Here is a 20,903-nt window from a genome sequence, read left to right as displayed (position 1 = left end):
TTATTTTTATATTATATTACCTTACAAATATTTATTTTCTGAGAGCATAGTGTGTAAAATATACATTCATCTATTACAACTAAGAATCATTTAATGAGCCAATGTCAATTCATAGTGGACAACAAAGTTGAGCCCATTTGATGGGTTTGTTTTATGTTTTATATTAATTCACCAGGATTAAACTCCAGGTGTACAGCAGTTTAGTGAGAAACCACACAAACTTTAATTTTAGACATGTTTGATATAAAAATAAATCTGTCATATAAGTAAATGAACAACTAATACATTCAGTATGTTGGTACTTGAATGTTGTTGAAGTGCCCACCACCAATTGTTATGCATGACAAGGAGGCAAAGAAATACAAAAAAAGACCTGAAAGTTCTTTCCTTTAGAAAGGTCTCAAAAAATGCTAAACAATATCTTCATTAAAGTCAGACTGCTGTATTAGACTGCATTATGCCCGACTGAACAACTGTGATGATTAAGTTATTAATGTCATAATTCTTGTTTTTTTTATCCCAGCTTTCTGCACTGTTTACCACTGTGTTAAACTCCACCAAACAAAGTCCGAGCCAGCTTGACTCCAGCACACTGGTGGCTATGGGATACATTCTGTGTGGAGCTAAAACCACAGAGATGAATTCTTTCAACGCTGTGGAGTTCAGGTGAGCAGATATAAAACAGGCTCTTTTTGATGCCTTATTTTTGAGAATAACTCTGCAGCTGACATTATTCAGTAGTAGTAATTTCTCCTCCCTCCTCCACTTCCCGTGCTGTGTCTCCCCCGGGTGGCTGCAGTAAGGCGGTGCTCTGGCTGGGTCAGCTGAGGCTCTCCTGCTCTGAGGAGCAGCTGCTGGTTCTTGTTGGGCTGCTCGCTCACAGTCTGGCCTTTGGACCCATAAGTGCATGGGGAACTGATATCTTCATTGAGATAGGAGTTCTGGCAGGTATTATGCCTTCACTATAAGGATTTTACCCACAATATTTCAAAATGTGTCATGGTTATTCTGTAACTAATTGCATTGTGGACAGCTGTACTAAATACCATTATACAAGGAAAAATGTGTCAATTCTAAATTGTGTAAATTGGACATCTGTCTGAGTTTCTTTTTACTGGATCCCAATATATTTGACCTTTCTTTTTTACAGCTGGTCTCCCAGACATGGCTATGTCAGCTTTGGTGAAAGAGCAAATAGAAGGAATGACACCTGCAGCTGTCACAATGATACCAACTGATAAGTTTGCTGTAAGTCGACATTTAATTTAAACAATATTCACAGCATAATTACATTTCATGGTGAATATATTCTAAAAGGTCCTATATTGTCTATTTATTTTTTTTGTGACTATTTGTCTGTTTGTCATTTCCAAAAGGTGGTGTTTCATCAGAGACAGATCGGCATGTTCTCCTATGAGCAGGCGTCTGCAGTGACTGAGGAGCAGCTCTCTGCTCTGTCTGACGTTCAGAGGACCGCTCTGGCTCTGGTGCTGACACCATGGGAGGACAGGCCTGTAGACTTCAGAGGTAAACCACTAAAACCCAGAAAACTCTTGTTTTACTGATGACAGTAAGGAAGGGTATTTTTTTCGAAAGCTGAATTGTTTTGTTTAGCTCCAAGCAGGGACGTGCACAGACATTTGGAGGGGCTATTGCTCTAAACTGGAAAAAGGGCCTCCCCCCGAAAAAAAACACAAGACCTTTTTTTAATGTAAAAGAAACCAAATGATTATTACATCAACTAAATTGAACAGTAATTCACATCTCATAACAAAATAAGCTAAGGCGACTACTTGCATTCGGTGACTTAATTTCAAAAATGAAAATCAGGGACATTTTTTGTTTTGCGGTCCATATCTCATTAAAATATCTAATGTTAGTAACTATTAAAGATAAAATGAGGACAATTCTGTTCTAATGTAGTTTGACCATTGTAACTGCTGTGCAGTCCAGACATACTGATAAAATAGGGCCTCTAACCAGGGGTTAAATTGGGCCGGGGCTGTCCGGGGCTCAGCCCCGGCACATAGGACGATGCTCTGACGTCATCGCCCTCGCTCATTTGTCATTTGTTTAAGCCATAATGTCAAAACATCTCTCGTTCTTAATATAGACTTTATTTAGGGTCGATATGTGTTGAATTTAAAATTTAAAATAGCAGATCTCTGTGACAGGGTATCGTTTTTCCGCTTAGTGAACGTGTGTCTCTGCTCCGATCAGGAGCTACAGCACCGTGGCTCCTTCGTGCAGAGAGTCTGCAGAGGTGTGTGTGTGTGCAGAGAGTCTGCAGTGGGACCGCCAAACCCCCGACCCGTCTTGTAACACGGAGCCCGTTTCCTACACCATCAGGGCCGGTTCTAACCAATTTGCTGCCCTAGGCGAGATTTTAGCTGGCGCTCCCCCCTGCCAGAAAATCGTTCAGAAGAACAAATAAAAGTATCCAAGGAATACACAATAGAATATATAAAAAATAAATGAAAAACCTCTACAAAAGACCAATGCACTACAAAAACAGAAATGTATTGACATAAGTCATACACATCCTCTAGGGGGGTCCGGGGGTATGCCCCCCGGGAAGAAATGTTTGAACATTTAAAGTAAAATGCTTCAATCTGGTGCACTTAGAGCACACATTACTAGAGACCTGATCTAGGGGGTACAACTCTAACGGCCCGTCCACACAGCGGCGTGCGTTGATGCTTGCCGGCGGGCGTGTCTGAAACTCGACCAACAACCAATCACATGAATCTCCCGCCCCTGACATACAAGCAGCGGTTTGATTGGCTAGAGCTTGTACTGGCATATGATTCGATTGGCTGACGCTTCTGCTGTGGCTTCAAAACTTGAACATTCTCAACTTTTGCAGCGAGCCACGCCAGCAAAGTGACGTCACCCCATTCAAAGTGAATGGTGAAGCTTTCAACGCACGCTGCTGTGTGGACGGGCTGTAAAACACCCATATGAAAAAGATTGGTTTACATTTTAATAATCAAATAAGTATGTGAACATAACCAATAGCAAATAAATGCAACTTATTTTATTTTTGTTGTTCATTCATATCTTATTTTACCTAGTTAACATTTATTTATGCATATTTTTGTATCTCTCAAGTTTTAAACAATATTTTTGGTTTACTGTCCTATAGTATACATTGAAATGATTTCAAACCTGTTTACCCCAATAATTATAAAAGAGTGCCTTGGAAATATTTGTTTACATAAATTGCATTTATCTCTCTCGCTCGATCCCACACCCACTTTGGCTGTGAGCTGCGGACGCCTGATAAGCCAACACCCCCCACTTTCATCACTTACAGCGCCCATCGTACAGGGCAAATGAAAAGTGTAACCCGGGGTCAAAAGGGTGTTACCGTGACTTAATTATGAATGCTGTTACATCAAGGCCGAAAATTAGGATGAGCGCAAACAGTCAAAATGTTTTTTCTCTCCCAGAGCTGCCAGCGCAGCGCCACCCCAGATCTGGCGCCCGAGGCGACCACCTATGTCGCCTATGACAAAAACCGGCCCTGACTTAACCTAACAACTTATTTAATTTGTTTTCACAATTACTAATGTCATGTTTTTTTTTATTCTTGAAAAGAATGTCTTTTTTCTGGCATTCTTCCAGGATTAACAAAAATAAGAATAACATTGCGAACTATCTTTGAAGTAAATGGCTGTTCTTAAACGCTTGCCACATTTACTTCAATCGTACAATAGAAAAGATAAAATTACCCAAGAAATACACAATAGAATATATAAAGAATAAATGAAAAAGCTCTACAAAAGACCAATATACTACAAAAACAGAAACGTATTGACATGTTGGTAATATACATCAAAAAGGCTTCAAATGTATTCGGTATTGTATGAACATGTTTGAATTGGGGTGTGGACATCACATCCTCTAGGGGGGACCGGGGGTATGCCCCCCCAGGAAGAAATGTTTGAACATTTAAAGTAAAATGCTTCAATCGGGTGCACTTTGAGCACACATTACTAGAGACCTGACCAAGGAGGTACAACTCTAAACACCCATATGAAAAAGGTTGGTTTACATTTTAATAATCAAATAAGTATGTGGACATAACCAATAACCTACCATAGCCAATAGCAAATAAATGCAACTTATTTTATTTTTGTTGTTCATTCATATCTTATTTTACCTAGTTAACATTTATTTATGCATATTTTTGTATCTCTCAAGTTTTAAACGATATTTTTGGTTTACTGTCCTATAGTATACATTGAAATTATTTCAAACCTGTTTATCCCAATAATTATAAAAGAGTGCCTTGGAAATATTTGTTTACATAAATTGCATTTATCTCTCTCGCTCGATCCCACACCCACTTTGGCTGTGGACGCCTGATAAGCCAACACCCCCCACTTTCATCACTTACAGCGCCCATCGTACAGGGCATATTAAAAGTGTAACCGGGGTGAAAAGGGTGTTACCTTGACTTAATTATGAATGTTGTTACATCAAGGCCCAAAAGTAGGATGGGCGCAAACAGTACAAATGTTTTTTTCCCTCCCAGAGCTGCCAGCTCAAACTCTCACTCTCTCCAGAGGGGCAGGTCAGCCAAAAAGGCCAAACGGGCCGTTGCCCTGGCAACATTAGCCCGTACCTGTGCACGTCCCTGGCTCCAAGCGAAGTTATGTCCCAATTCCATATTATTATGAATTATTAATCAAGATATATAAAGCTATATACTAATGTTCATAATATTGTATCTTTGAAGTTAGTATAACAGAGATGTACTAATGGTTGCACTGAATGTAAATCATATTAGATTTCCACTGACAGACATCACTCAAACTTTATTTAAATATTTCCAAAATAAACTTAGTCCAACAACAAAGAAAAGGAAAATGTATTTCCAAATATCTAATATTTAATTGTATTATTTCATTGTCTGAGGTCATCCTGGAGCTGTCTCACATCATCTACATTTTGTTGATTTAAATGGCTCCTAAACATAATATCCTCAATTTTGATTGTTCATGTGTGTATAGACAATCCTAGTTAGGAGTAGAAAGAAGTGTGGAATTGGGAAAAAGTAAAACACAATTGGGGGATTTATACAATTACATACAACTTACTGTTTGATAGACTAATAATAGTTTAGTATAATATACAATCAAAACAAATATCACCACAAGAGTAATAGCGAACAACATAAATGCTAATTGGCTCTTTTTGGAGGGGACATTTCTTTCACAGTGTTTTTTGTTATGACATACAAAAGCAGAATACCCACACGTATCATTTATATTGCATGGCTCTATGATGGTATTGGTTTCACTGTGTTCCTGCAGGGAAGTCAGGGGCGCTGGCACTGGGCCACAGTCCTCTGTGTCTCTCTCTGGGACTGCTGATGCTGCTCATCGTCCTGCCCTGCCCCGCCCTCCTCTGCCCCGGCACATGACCCCACTCACCCCTGCTGGATCAGGAAACAACTCCTCACCCACATAACCAATATTCTCAATTATCTATGCAATACCTCGTTGAAATAAGCAGAATATCAGGATTTCTATTGTGTAATGACAATGTTATTTGTTTTGTGCATCTTTCACTTATATTTACATATCAACATTCAGCACTGAAGGAACCAAAGTATGGTTTAATTAGAACAAAACACAGTACATATTAATATACATTATAAACAGCATATATATCGACCAACATTGACAATTTTTTTCATTACACTTGGCTTATTTATTCATTTATTTATTTTATAAACCTCTATGCTCCGCTTCAAAGTATCTTCTAATGTGATGCACTACCCAGAAAAACAACCGAGACACTTAAAATATTTAAATACACCTACAAAGTTATATATTTTTGTGAAATAATATATTATTTTTGTCAGAGTAAGAGTTGTTATGTTTGCTATATTTACAGTGGGGCAAAAAAGTATTTAGTCAGCCACCAATTGTGCAAGTTCTCCCACTTAAAAAGATGAGAGAGGCCTGTAATTTTCATCCTAGGTACACTTCAACTATGAGAGACAGAATGGGGGGAAAGAATCCAGGAAATCACATTGTAGGATTTGTAATGAATTAATTGGTAAATTCCTCGGTAAAATAAGTATTTGGTCATCTACAAACAAACAAGATTTCTGGCTCTCACAGACCTGTAACTTCTTCTTTAAGAGCCTCCTCTGTCCTCCACTTGTTAACTGTATTAATGCCACCTGTTTGAACTCGTTATCAGTATAAAAGACACCTGTCCACAACCTCAAACAGTCACACTCCAAACTCCACTATGGCCAAGACCAAAGAGCTGTCAAAGGACACCAGAAACAAAATGGTAGACCTGCACCAGGCTGGGAAGACTGAATCTGCAATAGGTAAACAGCTTGGTGTGAAGAAATCAACTGTGGGAGCAATTATTAGAAAATGGAAGACAGACAAGACCACTGATAATCTCCCTCGATCTGGGGCTCCACGCAAGATCTCACCCCGTGGGGTCAAAATGATCACAAGAACGGTGAGCAAAAATCCCAGAACCACACGGGGGGACCTAGTCAATGACCTGCAGAGAGCTGGGACCAAAGTAACAAAGGCTACCATCAGTAACACACTACGCCGCCAGGGACTCAAATCCTGCAGTGCCAGACGTGTCCCCCTGCTTAAGCCAGTACATGTCCAGGCCTGTCTGAAGTTTGCTAGAGAGCATTTAGATGATTCAGAAGAGGATTGGGAGAATGTCATATGGTCAGATGAAACCAAAATAGAACTTTTTGGTATAAACTCAACTAGACGTGTTTGGAGGAGAAAGAATACTGAGTTGCATCCAAAGAACACCATACCTACTGTCAAACATGGGGGTGGAAACATCATGCTTTGGGGCTGTTTTTCTACAAAGGGACCAGGACGACTTATCCGTGTAAAGGAAAGAATGAATGGGGCCATGTAACGTGAGATTTTGAGTGACAACCTCCTTCCATCAGCAAGGGCATTGAAGATTAAACGTGGCTGGGTCTTTCAGCATGACAATGATCCCAAACATACCGCCCGGGCAACGAAGGAGTGGCTTCGTAACAAGCATTTCAAGGTCCTGGAGTGGCCTAGCCAGTCTCCAGATCTCAACCCCATAGAAAATCTTTGGAGGGAGTTGAAAATCCGTGATGCCTAGCGACAGCCCCAAAACATCACTGCTCTAGAGGAGATCTGCATGGAAGAATGGGCCAAAATACCAGCAACAGTGTGTGAAAACCTTGTGAAGACTTACAGAAAACGTTTGACCTCTGTCATTGCCAACAAAGTGTATATAACAGTATTGAGATGAACTTTTGTTATTGACCACCATAATTTGCAAATAAATTCTTTAAAAATCAGACAATGTGATTTTCTTTTTCTCATTTTGTCTCTCATAGTTGAGGTATACCTAGGATGAACAATACAGGCCTCTCTCATCTTTTTAAGGGGGAGAACTTGCACAATTGGTGGCTGACTAAATACTTTTTTGCCCCACTGTATATATCTATTGTGTGTTATGATAAGATAACAGGTATGTTCAAAGAGACTTGATTCTACTAGTTTCGGTGAACTTGTCAGTCTTACTTTGCTGTGAGTTTTGTATTGTTGTGCACACTTTCTGGTGTGATAAATACAGTCTTAAATTATGAACTAATCTGCCTCTGATTGACTCTTTTTATTTCTTAATACATTCATCAAAGTGAAATCAAACAAAGGGTAGAAAATATCTTCTCACAATTCTCAGTAATATCTCACATCCATCTACACTTTTGCTATATAAAACTGGGAATATCTCTTTTATCCATCCTTTTCATTTTAAGTTTGTTCACTCCAGCAACTCTGGCCTGCAAGACTCCAGATGTAAAAAGCTCTGGTTAAAATGTTGTATTACTTTACACAGAAATCATTATCACAAGTGATGCACACAAGCAAGTGTGTTTAGACCACTCATTTTAACTTCCCAGATCGACAGTTAAGGATGTAACCTGGTTTCATTTGCGCAGCCTCATTGCTGTGATATTTGAGTAGGACTGCTTAGCTTATCAGACAAAAATAAATGATCACTATCATCTGTAGTTAAACTTTGTAAGTAATATATAAATTATGTAAAATAATATACAAGTATATTTATTTTTACTTTTTTAATTAACATTATAAGATAGCAGGTTAAATAAAAACAATTATGGACAATGTATTAAAATCATTAAGTCAAGATAGATAGTAGATCAAGTTCCTGACTTTTTTTACTAAAATTACAATTACAAATTTGACCTACTTACTAGCTAATTATTTTGTATTTATTATCTAATAATTTGAATTAAATCTGAAATTGTTGATTCATATTATGTTGATTTAAAAAAAAAATACCATAACAACCCACACTTTATCAGCCTTGTTTGGCATTTGTGTCTGTGTTTTTTCTGTTTTCTGTAACAACCAAGCAGCAGGAATACAAATGATCAAACATTAATACTTTAAATACATTGGTAAATATATAAAATGATTAAAAATGTTATACAAAATTATGTTGCTTATTACTATAGTTAATTTGTTTTAATTAAAATATTAAAAAAACTGGTTCCCACTCCTCCAAAAAAAAAATCACATTTATGAATGTACATGTAATGTAGGCCTATATAGTTGTCTGTTATATGCCAAACGTCATCTACGACTGCAAGATACATTTATGTTATGCTATAAATACTGTTGCTACTTATCTACCTAAATGTGTACTTCTGTACATTTTAATAATTGTATTTCAAATATTATGTGCATGCCTTTTTATTTAACAATGTTTTCTCTATCTATACTTTGCTGTAACATCTATTGGAGGAGGAGGAATACAGTTACTCTGAATAAACAAAAACCTAGAATGGGATTGATTCGAAAATACTTAAATGGGTTATATGTAATTGTGATTACCCGACCAACCATCAGTGTCCAGTCGCCTGAAGAAGCCCAGGGAAGCAGCCAGGTCACAGGATCAGTGACGTCCAGAAGGTGGGAGCTGTTTGTGAACCAACGGGCTGCCGCACAGACTCACTGCGAGCCTGTCAAACACAACCAACACAGCCAACATGGCGGACTGGGGTGAGCAACTTAAGTTATGAAGGATAGCTAACTGTTCATCATTCGCTTGTCACAGTCGTTGATTCACAAACCCCACGCTTGACCCGTTATTGTCAAACTCAGTCGTTAGATGTGGATTGCACTAACGAAGATCATGTTGTGGTTTTTACAGACGCTGAAACCTTCGAGCCGGAGGAGCCGAATAAAAAGGCGGCAGTGGTTGACAAATGGGAAGGCGAAGACGATGAAGACGACGTTAAGGTAAAGGAAAAAAGCTGAGATTTAAGTTAAAATCAGTGTCGCCGTTACTGCCGTTAGCTGAACCGATTGTTGTGAAGCTAACGTTGTGTTTTAGCGGCGGTGCCATGCTTCATGTCAGGCTGCTGTCAGTCCTCCGTCCTGAGTTAGCTTTGTGCTAACGGAGGCTAACTCATGTGGCTCCATCAGTCAGTCTGTTAGCTACCGTTAGCCTGATAACTCGGCTTCCAAATGGCCTTAAAGCACCGATATCACAGTGAATGTTCACCAGTCAGTAAACGATTGTGGATCAAAACTGATTAATGGACTCTTAATTGTATTTGCCTTTGTTTGTACGATATGAATAAGCAATGTTAATATTGGATATACGGGCTAACATCTTACCGGGCCACTCAGCTAGCTATCAGTTCGCTATGAAAATGAGCTTTAGCTAACCTCGACGATAGAGGGCTTTAGAGTCCCTTTGTGGATGATATAGACAGTGATGTCATCGTTGCCCAAAGTCTGTTGCATTACATGATTACTTATTTATAATTTCTTCCGGATGCCTGAGTTTCATTCAACATAAGGCTGTTAGCGAGCTAACCAACTTTAGCCACAGTGAGATGTTATCATCATCCTAGTTGATGACTCAAGGCAAGGACGAGGCCTAGAACTTTCTAGAACTTGACAACAGGCAGATGGTATGAGACTCGATGCATAGCTGCTTTTCAGTTGGTTATTAGCTGTATGTCGTGATGGTTGTTGTCGAGAAACCTCTGATAATTGACCTAGGGAAAGTGCTGGTAGAGGCCTCTTCAATTGTTCAGTTTTCTGTCACATATGGTTCCCAAGCTAAAGACACTGATGACTCATCAGTGTCTTTAGCTTGGGAACCATATGTCAAGAATGAATTGATGAGTCAATGTCCTCTACTATAGCTCAAACTGTGGTCAAGTCAGGGACTGACATAAATTGTTATTGTATAAAATATATTATTTTGTAATTTCAAGTGGATTGTATTAATGTGTTATTGAATTTACTGTAAACTCAAATACAATAGCCTCCGTTCCATTATACCAATTGAGTTATTACGTATAAGTAAAGGGTGGATTTAAGCGATAACAATGATTATGTGGATATTGTAGAGCATTACAACACTGACTTATTTGTAGACTTTAATTACATGTTTTAACTTGGGCGTTGCATCAGTCCCTAGGACAATTGGAATTTGCTTAGGGCTGTGCCAAGTGGACTGTTATTTTAACAATTATTTCATATCCTAGTATTTATAATACATTCAAAACAACACGTCAAATAATAATATTTCCAATGTCCCCACTACAGTTTTATATTAGTTCTCAATTCTTTAAATGTTTTTAAACAACAACTTGAGTTATTAGTAGATTCATCCATTTGATAATAAAATCATATAAATACAATCTGATCTCACTGAAATTGAGTTTTATATTGATAAGAATGAACCTCGACTCACCCAGCTTTGCATGCTTTTCTTGCATAAATGCCCGTGAACTGTACATATTGTGTAGTTACATTGGTTTAGGCTGGAAACCGATCTGAACGCCTCATTATGCAGTACTTGAATTATTAGGAACATGGGTATTTTTTGTTAGTAAGGCTTGTTTGTAAAATTAAGGATGTTTATGGCTATTTTCTGCAATTTTTCTGATTTGTGTATATATGTGATGGTGTCTAAGTGATGTACTGTTTGTGTGCTATACGAAAAGTTAATTTACATTGTTAAAATGGGTAATATAATCTTTTTAACTGTTCCAATAGATTTTTTTAACAGTTAGGTTATTCTAGTGTTGTTGCCTGTGTAACTTGGATGGTTAAAGGTGGGGTAGGTACGTTTGAGAAACCGGCTCGAGGTACACTTTTTGTTATATTCCATGGAATGCTCCTAACATCCCGATAGCAATGAATATATTAAATGCTTTGATAAAAAATCCATGAAAAAAATATCATCTGTGGAAGCCGTAGCGCTGTAAAAAGCACGACCAATCATTATAGCCGGCCCGGCTAAAATGACTGGATGGCCTACCTGCCTGTCAGCCTTCCATCTGTGCACAAACTTATCTCGTGCCCTCATTTGTCATGTGCGTGTTCGTGTGTGTTGGAGGAGGGGCTCTGTAAGGAAGTGGCAGATTTTCTCCGGCTGTGTATTTTCAAATTCTAGCGCACTCAAGCTGGTTTCTCCGAAATTACCTACCCCACCTTTAAATGAAAATGTTCCCACCTTTTTGTTCACAGGATAACTGGGATGATGACGAAGAAGAAAAGGAGAAAAGGGCAGCGATGAAAAGGGGTATGTATTTAATTTCCTCTTTGTTATTTTAAACCCCTTTACATTATATGCTAATAAGTGGCATAGTTGTCTGCTTTCACTGCAAATTCACATGTGGTTTTATTCCATCATTTACATTTTCAGAGGCAAAGGTTTCTGAAAAAAAAAAGTTGAGTGAGAAGATCAAAGAGAAAGAGAACCGGTTAAAGAAAAAAGAGGAGGAGAAGATGAGAGAGTTGGAGGAAAATGTGAGTTTTTTTTAAACCTCTTATGGCTTTAACAGTTTTATAATTCACAAACGTCTGTCATCACTTAATAATGTTTTCCTTTTGACTTTGTATCTGTTCTTATAGGAAGAAGAGCTCTCTCCTGAAGAATTACTTGCAGATAAGTTAAGAGTGAAGAAATTACAGGAAGAAGCAGACATGGAGCTAGCAAAAGATGCTTTTGGTAAGACATCATCACTCTTCAGACAAAAATGGAAATGCTCCTCTTTATCTTGAATTGCAAACATTTAAAAGCTTTCCAGAGTACACACTACTTCCTTTTTTTATGATGATGAAATTGCACCACTACTGCATACAAGAGAGTATGTAGTTTATGTTCGTATTTATATGTTTAACTTGGCCTATGATGGTTCAAGTATATGCTTGATTGCTTCCTTGGTTGCTTTAACCATTTACATTAGAATTGGCTAATATTCTGGTGTTATGCAACATTTTGAATATCACAATAGGAACAGAATAATAATTGCTGAATCCCATTTACACCCTTGAGCATATAGTTAAAACGGTAATAATACAGTTCCAACACATGAACACAAGTATGGCTTTGCATCTGTGATTCTGTATGCCCATTTTTTTTTTTCAGGTGTCAGCAGCACTGCAAGTGGTGTCACTGGGCTCGACGCTATGTGTCCATCTTCCAAAGAAGACTTTACAGAGTTTGAAAACAAGCTGAAGGAAAAGATATCCCAGTTTGAAACCTCTGTGCATTATTCAAGTTTCTTGGATTCTTTGTTTCGGGAACTCTGTATTTCATGTAAGAACACCATCTTGTACAAATGTTTTTCTGAACACATTTGATTATATCTCTTTATTACTGTATCTGTAACTTACATTAGAATCATTGCAGGCTTAACTTTTTTTCTTTCTCCCTCTAACAGTGGAAATAGAAGACTTGAAGAAAGTCAGTAATTCCCTGACAGCCCTACTTAGTGAAAAACAGAAACAAGAAAAGGTGATTGTCTTCATGCTTGTGATTTCTGATGTGTAGTTTGTATTCAGTAGGGGGTGCTGTTCACTTTGCACATTCAAAGTCAATATAGAAATCAACTGCGTTATGCCGCTTCTGGTTGGTCGTTAAAAAATGTTGTGGTTTCTACAGTTTGTGTTAACTTAATGGTGATATGTAACATGCACAATTGTGTTTGCAAGGTTGATTTAGAGAATTCAAGATTATAAGAATGTCCTAAATGCCTAGTCGTATTAAAAATGACATTGTTTAAAGTGACCTATTTGCCTTTACAGCAAAACAAAGGAAAGAAGAAGAAGAAAGGGGTTGTAGCTGGAGGCGGATTGAAAGCACAGCTGAGAGATGACATGGAGTATGGAGAGTTTGATGGTGGCTACGCCCAAGACTATGAGGATTTCATGTGACACTGGCTCCATCACCTCTGCCCTTTCCCCCTCCCAACCCTCAGAAATGCAGCTTTACCTTCTTGTGCTGTCCAGTGCCATCCTGGAAAATCTGAACTATGTGTTGCCCCCTTCATTTTGCTTCTATGACCAGAGGGACTTTACCAGGGAGGATCCAATCTCACCAACTCTTTAATACATATGGAATTGCCTTTTCTGTCTCATTCAGCCTCGACTCACATCACGCATAATCTGTTGGGTGACCCAGCGTTAATAGAGAATACATTGTAACTGCTGCGGGTCTGACTTTTGCAGGGCTAATTTTCTTATTAAATGTTGCTCTTGTCAAAATATCAGATACAGTATAGCAGTTATAAGTAACGTGACATAGAAACACAAGGTTCTATGTTAATTCTTCAAGCAGAATGTATATATTCTAGGTCTCGCTTACCTGTGGATGGTATTCTTACAGGAAAGTATATAGTATCTATAACTTGCCAAATTCAGAACAATTATTCATCTTTATCTCTGGAAGGTTGAGTTGTGGATGATTTTGAGACTGACAACATGGAAGTAGTTGTAATTTTACAGAGAGCACACGACTTTCAATGTAAGGTAAAAGGGATAGACAAGTATAATAAATGTGTCTTTAAAACCTCACAGCCATTCTCTGAAAAAAAGTGTGAAGCAAAGAGTACTTAGGTATTTTTTGTGCATGACCAATGTAATTTACTAATTTGAATTCTACTAATGCAGGAAAAGTATGGATCAGGCTAGTGGATTAACTTGCTACGACTGGTCTCCTAATCATTGCTTCTGCAGGCTTGTATCAAGTGTGATGAGGAGCGGGGGCTTCACCCCTTATGTCTTCATACAGGCTACAGTTTGTTGAAGGGGCATATGTTTCTTTTTCAAGCAATTTCAATGTGACATGGACAATTGGATATACACAATGTGGAAGAAACAGCATCTGCAGTGTTTTATAAGCATCTAATTTAATAAATCACTGGTCAAAACAATAGGTTGTGTTCTTGTTCTTGTTTATAAAATCAAGGAAATAAATGAATGCAATAACACAGCTCTGCGATTACTATGTTTAAGGCATGTGTAATAAATACTCTATTTACAGTTTCAAGTAAATATTTACCACAGTACAGGTGAACATTTAAGATAAAACAATGCAATTATTCCTCATGAAGATGATGCCAGACAGACTTTCTTTAGTTACATATTCAATTAATTGGAAAGGATATTCAATATATCATTAATCAAAAAGAAAGGTTAACCCTATCTACCTATCTTAGTAGCAGCCTTTTTTTAGTGTTGTTTAGCTCGTGGTCTTGGCACGCCGTCCTGTAGGATTTCTGGTGCTACGTCTGCTGCTGCGAGGTGCATTGGCCCTCTGCCGGCGTCGGTTCTGTCGGCCCTCTCCTCTCACACCGCTTGTTATTGTCTGACCTTGAGTATTCTGCAGAGCCTGGAAGACACTAGGGCTTGACACTTCACGATCTCCACAGATGAACGTCATCGCAACACCTTCATTGATCTTCATGACACGAGACGTACCATCAGAGGTGCCATCAAAACAGCGTCCAAGTGCAATTTCTTTGGCTGTGCGGGGGTCCTGGTCTGTCACCGTGTAAATTCCATAGTTGTGTCCAAGGGGGTCTAGAGGACCTAGCATGGTGAACTCATTGGTGTCATTATTGACAGCTAGGGGCAGGTGATTGACCAGATACTCCTGAAGAATAGTGTTGACGTTATCTCTCTTACAGCTTCCTTGTGGAATAACCTTAATCAGGGTACGATCTACACGCTCCTGATCATACAGCATCCCACTGCACTTGAACTCCAGGCACACTGCTGACATTTTTGCCTGATCCATGTCACGGATGCTGCGAGTGTCTCGGAGTCCATACAGCTGGCCTACCGTCTTTGGGTGAGTGCCACCCGTGTTGCGGGACCGCACATTGATCTCATGTGGGCTATTGATTTTGACTTTGATGTAGCAGGCTCTGTATTCCATTGGCTTAGGCCACCAGCTCAGGTAGTCCTCGGTCCAGCTCATTGGGTCATCTTCATTGAAGGGCACTGTGTTGTAATCATAACGGTCTCCTTCTACTCTTGTGAAACGGAAGTGTGCCGCACTGAATGAGGCCTCCTCACATTCTTTCAACTTCTCAAACGCGTATACTGGTCCGTTGCTTTCCTCTGCAGCGTTGGAACCTGGTTTTGCCACATTAATGCTGAATGCTGTCTTTTTCACTCTGGGGTCTTCGTGGTCAGTCCTTCTGTAGTTCATCTTATCCAGATGAGGCTTGGGAACTCCAATGAGGTTGGGATTGAGTTTTGGAGACGAAGACACAGCCTCCAACTCCTCTCCTCCAAGGTTCGCCATGACATAGGCAGAGTAAGCATCAGCTTTTTGTTCATCACAGAAGGCAGGAAGACATGCCCCATTGGAGCCAGTGATTACACTATCAAAACGGCCCCAGGCACGTGGGTTAGTGGAGAAGCCAGCTGTTGGCTCCATGTTGATAAGACTCACCACAACTCCCTCCACCTGCTCACTTGGCATGAAGCGTTCACTGCGGAAGGCCCTCACTTTCACATAACACCTGCGGTTCTCCGGGACATCCAGGTTAAAAAGACGTCGCTCTCTGATCTCCATGTTGCCAATCAGAAACGTTCTCTCCTCCCTTTTGCCTCTTCTTTTCTTCTCCACCTGCAGACTTCCTTCCTCCTCCCACAGGCCAGTTTCAGGGTTCAGTGACCACAGCTTCATGGTGTTGAGGTGCTCGGACATCTTCACCTGGGCTGAATCCAGGAACACCTTCACTTCACCTGCATTCAGGGGCTCATTGTTTTCCTCCCCCCTAAAGTCAACAGAGAACATCCCGTAGGTTCTCAGTGGCAAGGTATCTCCTTCATCTCCTACAAAGTTGAGATCACTTTGAGCTGCAGCAGCTGTGGAGACGTCTCTAGGGTCTAGGAACGTTACGCTGGCATTTACTTTACCAGTAAAGACTTCTCCCCTTTCTGTATAAAAGGAATAGGGAGGAATCTGGATTTGTACCATTGAATCCCGGCCCTCCGCCTCCCCAAGCTCCAGAGTGTTGATTTCTGTAGAGCTGATAGTAACAGGGGCTTTCTTTCTGAGAAGTTTGATCTCATGATAAACAGCTCCTCCTTTAGTGTTAAATGGAAGTACCTTTGTCGTGTTGATGAATTTCTGCATGTTGTCCACAAAAGTCAGGACTAGCCTCTCTGTGTCTGGAGGAACCTGGATGGAGAAGGTACCTTTGTATCCTGTGCGGCTGATTCGAACTCCATTCATAAAGACATGGCCAAACCTCATTGGCTCACCATTGTCTGCAGCAATGGCCCTACCATGCACAATGGCCTTGGTGTCCACACATTTCTGGCAGCCACATTCAGTCACGACCTTGGTAGGCAGTAGGTAGCCCTGGCATGTTAGCTGCCTCACCGCCATCTTTTTGATACCACAGCAGTAAGTGACTTTGTCTTTGCACCTGATGCCATTGTCAAGCTGTCCAGAACATGTACTTGAGGGGCACTTGCCCACATTGTAGTAGAGAGAGTCTGTGCTGTTTTGGTAGCAGTCATGTGGAAGGCGGATGAGGTGGGATTCGGGCAGAGGATTACATGAGTGCTCATCCCAACCTGTGTAAAAATCAAAATTATGATTTAGTTTGATCATACTGCAATCTCTGAGTTAAAATACAGTTCGAACAATAATTTATATTACTGTACTCAATCCTCACAGTATATTTATTTACATTCCTGCATATTTAATTTGTGTTCATCAATTTATTAAGAACACACCTAAGACTTTTAGTGTAGCTGGTTTGGTCTTAATAGCCCCAGAGGAACCACTGGCTCTGCAGTAGTACTCCCCAGTCTGCTCAAGACGAAGGTTTCTTAGGACCAAGGTGCTCTCAGAGTGTTTCTCCAAGAGACTCTCATTATGAAACCTGTTGGTTCACACAAAAACAAAGAGAAGCTTCAAGTGTTAAGTATACCATATAATTCAGACAGTAGATGCATCTATGTGACTCAATAACATGTGTACTATAATTTCACTATAACAAGTCCTACCATTGGTACTTGTCGGGTTGTGGTGTTCCCGCCACTTTGCAGCAGAAGGCGGCCGTTTGTCCCTGCCTCCTGGCCTTGCTCTCAGGGTTGCTCAAAACATGAAGCTTCTCTGAAAAATTGATGATCAAATAACATTAACTATTATCTCCCGTGCATGCTTAACAACTCATCAGTAGTAGGCAGTTCAAAATTAACATTTTGGTGAACAGCAATCAAATGTTTTAGTGTGAATAGTGTTTATTGTGTACCTGTTCTTTTTAGCTGTATAGTTAGGACAGAGGTGCGTTCAGCACTGTAAGGCACAACAACGCTGAAGGGGGCGTGACCCTGCAGAGTGACAGTTATGGTGGTGTTGCCATCAGGGCAGATACCAGGGATGCGAAAATGCCCGTTGTGGTCGCTAAGGGTAAGGAGTTTCTCATTGCGAAGGAGGGTAGCCCCAACAGCTGTGAGACCTCCAGCACCTCGAACAGACCCCAGCAGGATGTGCTCTTCACACATGCATGCGTCACACTCAGCATTCACCTTCCCCATCCCACATTGCAGGGTGCAATCTAAAGAGAAGAGTAACACAAGGTTAGCCATTCTGTGAATGCCGTGTCTCTTATTTAAAGATAAATTAAATAACAATTGAAAGAGATGGGTTTGTCTGACTAAACCAGGGCTGGTGCACCTGTTTCAGGGCACTCAGGTCCATCGCATGGTTTCGCTTCCAATTTAGGTCCACTGCAAGGTACAGAGCTAGATTCGCAGTTTCTGGATCTTTGTTGGAGTCCCACCTGACCACAGAGGGCCGGGCATTCACTCCAGTCTGACCACCGTCCCCAAGTACCCTGAATGTTCACACTGTCATCTGTTGGAAAAGAGAGCACAACAAACAGTCAAACGTGTATCACCAGCAAATCTATAAATCAGACTTTTCAGGCAAAAATATGTAGACTGTATAGTCCTGCTTTAAAACGGACACTAACTTTTGGTGACTAAAAGAATACTAAAGTTGTGGAATAAAAAGATGTTTGACCTTTGGGACAGAGGAAACGGACTGCATAGTTGGAGCAGTTGCGTTCAGGACCCTGCTCCTCATTGAGGCACCAGAAGCCCACAGTGGGGTCTGCATGCACCGTCTCCCCAGTTTCACGGGCTGGGACCCATTCAGTGGTTCTGGCTTCGATTGCAAGGGGGGTCTGGCACACTCGGGAACGGTAGTAGAAACGAATGGCCTCCAGCTGCTCATAGTCTCCACGGCCTCCGGGGTGATCAACATTGAACCATGTCGTCCACTCATGGTTGTCTGGAGAGAGTACAGAAACCTGTTAGGAATGTCACTCAATAAACAGAAAAAATTACATATTTGTTTTAATTTCAAATAAAAGTAACCATGGTGCTCTGAAGGGATCGACTCTTTGTTGTCTCTTCTCCATGATCCTGCAAGACAAAAATGTGTCACAAATGTCTTGGATGTATCTCAAAGGTTTTTTGTACCACGCATTACATTATTATCTGACAATGCACTATTGTTGTCATTACCTCAACATTTCGTGAGTAGCATTTTACTTTAGTCACATTTCTAAAGTCATGTACATCTTGAGTAAAATGTTTCTCTATCAAAGTTTTAACCTCCAAGTTCTAACCTTAAGTTGTGGAAATTGTTTGAGTTCCAGAGAGATGTTTTACGAACCTGACATTTTTCGAGTTTGTTGCAGTTGGTGCAGTGCCATGTATTTGTAATATCAAAGCAAACTGATCTTCAAATGCAGCTGTTTTGAACATAAAGGCTGACCAGCCTTGATACTGATTGAGAAAACCTGGTCAGACTAACAAAAATAAAGTATGCGGAAACATGGATTTGGATTTTACGTTCACTAAACACACATTAACATTGACTTTGACTGTACATTATTGTTTTTATCAGCCAGGCCCTCTCATTGTTCACACTCCTACATATTTTTACATTTACATTTCTGTAATCTATGTTTGTAGGGAGGCTTCTGTTTTTTCTGGTAGCTATGTGCCAAAAACAACTGGGTATTGTTGATTGACCCACCTTGAGCTGTGACACCAGTGGCTGTGGTGATTCCCAGGATGAAAAGAAGAAGAGGCCTCATCGACATTTTCACACACTGCCTCTACGTCCGACCCTTGAACTTTCACCTCTCCTAATGCGTGTTTCACACCAGGAGCTCCACAGAAAATAGAGTCCAGCAACAGAGCCTCGCTGATGGCACAATGAAGATAAAAAGATGGTAAAACATAACAAAAACTAATAATCAATGTTGCATTTAACTCTACTTTAATGAACTCAACACATGCCTTACATACCTGTAGATACGAGTCAATTAATTATTCATTATAAAAACACAAGTGTTTTACATAGTAACACTTCAATAGTTCACCTATGAAACTAAAAATGTTTCTCTAAGAATAATTTCAATCATAGTCGTCTATCTGAGAGGAAAAACATGTTCCTACGGAAACCCCCACTCAGATTTCACATCTGTGTTAGCCATCACCATTTGTCACTGGAGCACTCAAACATTTCTGCATCCACAGACTGTTTAGTGTTTCACTGGCTAAACAATCCAAACACCCACACACACACGGTTTGCATTTGTACACTTTCAACTTTAAAATAAAAATTACTTGCAACAATTGTTCATGCTAGAATTATCAGTCCCCTTTGCTTTTTTAGGCAGCATGGGTTACATGCAATAGATTGAGTGCAGTTATCGCAGTAAAAGTTATTGGCTGACACGCCAATTACCAAAAGACATCTGATTTAAATGTATTGTACATAATTTACAATACAAATATTACAAAATACAGGTTTTGAAATTCAAATGTTAGGTCTGCTTGCAACTTACTTTTAATGTAAAACATCTATTTATTTTCTGTTAACATTTTTAAACATATATAAATTGAATTCAGATTGTGATAATCCTCTAAATTATTTTAGAGTACATGGTTTGCAGATTGATATAAACACATGTTTCTTCCTTACCTTCTTGTCGAGTGCACTTTCTGTATAGAAATGTCCTTCTTTACTCTGTCCTTATATTTCTCTGTCCTCCTCCTGTGTTCCTCACTCTGGTTGGACTCACTCCCTCACTGTCTCTTTTATACCTCCCTGCTCCAGCAGCCCTCCCTCCTCTTGGCATTGAGCCACATTGTCTTTTGATTACACTTTTATCCTCATCATTTATCACCTTCATTGTACAACCATGACACCCAATGGTTTTTTAATAGTACTACGTATGAAAGAAGGACAGTCAGGGGGTCTCAATTACAATTGCTGGTGTTAATAAATAGACCCCCACTGCCATATTTGAGATCAATGGTGATTGGTTGAGTAAAGAGGGGCTCTTCTCCTCTGCTCTCTGTCTGTACTGTGCATGCAGAATATAGCCTGATAAAAAAAGATCCAGTATATTATACTAGCATTACAATATGCCTTAGTTATGGTCAGTTGTTTTAAATAAAACACTATCAGACTTGAACATTCAAATATACATTTGGTTCTTGATTATTTTATTTTTTTTGTAATGTTAC

General features: G+C 39.7%; 3 protein-coding genes across 3 annotated transcripts; 2 read left to right on the top strand and 1 right to left on the bottom strand.

Annotated features, from left to right (window-relative positions):
• Positions 1-637: 637 nt before the first annotated feature.
• On the top strand, positions 638-5,905 carry strc1 (stereocilin 1). The gene is made up of 5 exons (XM_034078458.2): positions 638-666; positions 800-948; positions 1,151-1,248; positions 1,377-1,527; positions 5,322-5,905. The coding sequence occupies exons 1-5, from the start codon at positions 638-640 to the stop codon at positions 5,429-5,431; spliced, it is 537 nt and encodes a 178-aa protein (XP_033934349.1). The 3' UTR covers positions 5,432-5,905.
• Positions 5,906-8,949: 3,044 nt separating this feature from the next.
• On the top strand, positions 8,950-14,257 carry eif3jb (eukaryotic translation initiation factor 3, subunit Jb). The gene is made up of 8 exons (XM_034110533.2): positions 8,950-9,077; positions 9,229-9,317; positions 11,568-11,622; positions 11,746-11,849; positions 11,955-12,051; positions 12,472-12,642; positions 12,767-12,840; positions 13,131-14,257. Exons 1-8 carry the CDS (start codon positions 9,065-9,067, stop codon positions 13,257-13,259), a joined length of 732 nt encoding a protein of 243 aa, XP_033966424.1. The 5' UTR covers positions 8,950-9,064; the 3' UTR covers positions 13,260-14,257.
• A 63-nt stretch (positions 14,258-14,320) lies between these two features.
• cilp (cartilage intermediate layer protein, nucleotide pyrophosphohydrolase) lies at positions 14,321-20,436 on the bottom strand. The gene is made up of 9 exons (XM_034110522.2): positions 20,356-20,436; positions 19,402-19,572; positions 18,735-18,782; positions 18,379-18,648; positions 18,031-18,210; positions 17,606-17,911; positions 17,358-17,466; positions 17,085-17,233; positions 14,321-16,922 (listed from the first exon to the last, which is right to left on the bottom strand). The coding sequence occupies exons 2-9, from the start codon at positions 19,466-19,468 to the stop codon at positions 14,566-14,568; spliced, it is 3,486 nt and encodes a 1,161-aa protein (XP_033966413.1). The 5' UTR covers positions 19,469-19,572; positions 20,356-20,436; the 3' UTR covers positions 14,321-14,565.
• Between the last annotated feature and the right edge of the window lie 467 nt (positions 20,437-20,903).

Source organism: Pseudochaenichthys georgianus, chromosome 3 (assembly GCF_902827115.2).
Source record: "Pseudochaenichthys georgianus chromosome 3, fPseGeo1.2, whole genome shotgun sequence".
NCBI classification, from domain to species: Eukaryota; Metazoa; Chordata; class Actinopteri; order Perciformes; family Channichthyidae; genus Pseudochaenichthys; species Pseudochaenichthys georgianus.
Note: the sequence above shows the minus strand (reverse complement) of the source record. Positions and strands in the feature narration are given on the sequence as shown.

Excerpts from the sequence above, each read along its gene's own strand:
- cilp (XM_034110522.2), bottom strand. The coding sequence starts at position 19,468 with ATGTCGATGAGGCCTCTTCTTCTTTTCATCCTGGGAATCACCACAGCC. Across the intron at positions 18,649-18,734 it reads GATCCCTTCAGAGCACCATG|ACAACCATGAGTGGACGACA; the intron begins GTTACTTTTATT and ends TACTCTCTCCAG. Across the intron at positions 17,912-18,030 it reads ACCTGAGTGCCCTGAAACAG|ATTGCACCCTGCAATGTGGG; the intron begins GTGCACCAGCCC and ends TCTTCTCTTTAG.
- strc1 (XM_034078458.2), top strand. The coding sequence starts at position 638 with ATGAATTCTTTCAACGCTGTGGAGTTCAG. Across the intron at positions 667-799 it reads TTCAACGCTGTGGAGTTCAG|TAAGGCGGTGCTCTGGCTGG; the intron begins GTGAGCAGATAT and ends GGGTGGCTGCAG. Across the intron at positions 1,249-1,376 it reads TACCAACTGATAAGTTTGCT|GTGGTGTTTCATCAGAGACA; the intron begins GTAAGTCGACAT and ends CATTTCCAAAAG.
- eif3jb (XM_034110533.2), top strand. Across the intron at positions 12,052-12,471 it reads GCTAGCAAAAGATGCTTTTG|GTGTCAGCAGCACTGCAAGT; the intron begins GTAAGACATCAT and ends TTTTTTTTTCAG. Across the intron at positions 12,841-13,130 it reads AAAAACAGAAACAAGAAAAG|CAAAACAAAGGAAAGAAGAA; the intron begins GTGATTGTCTTC and ends TTGCCTTTACAG.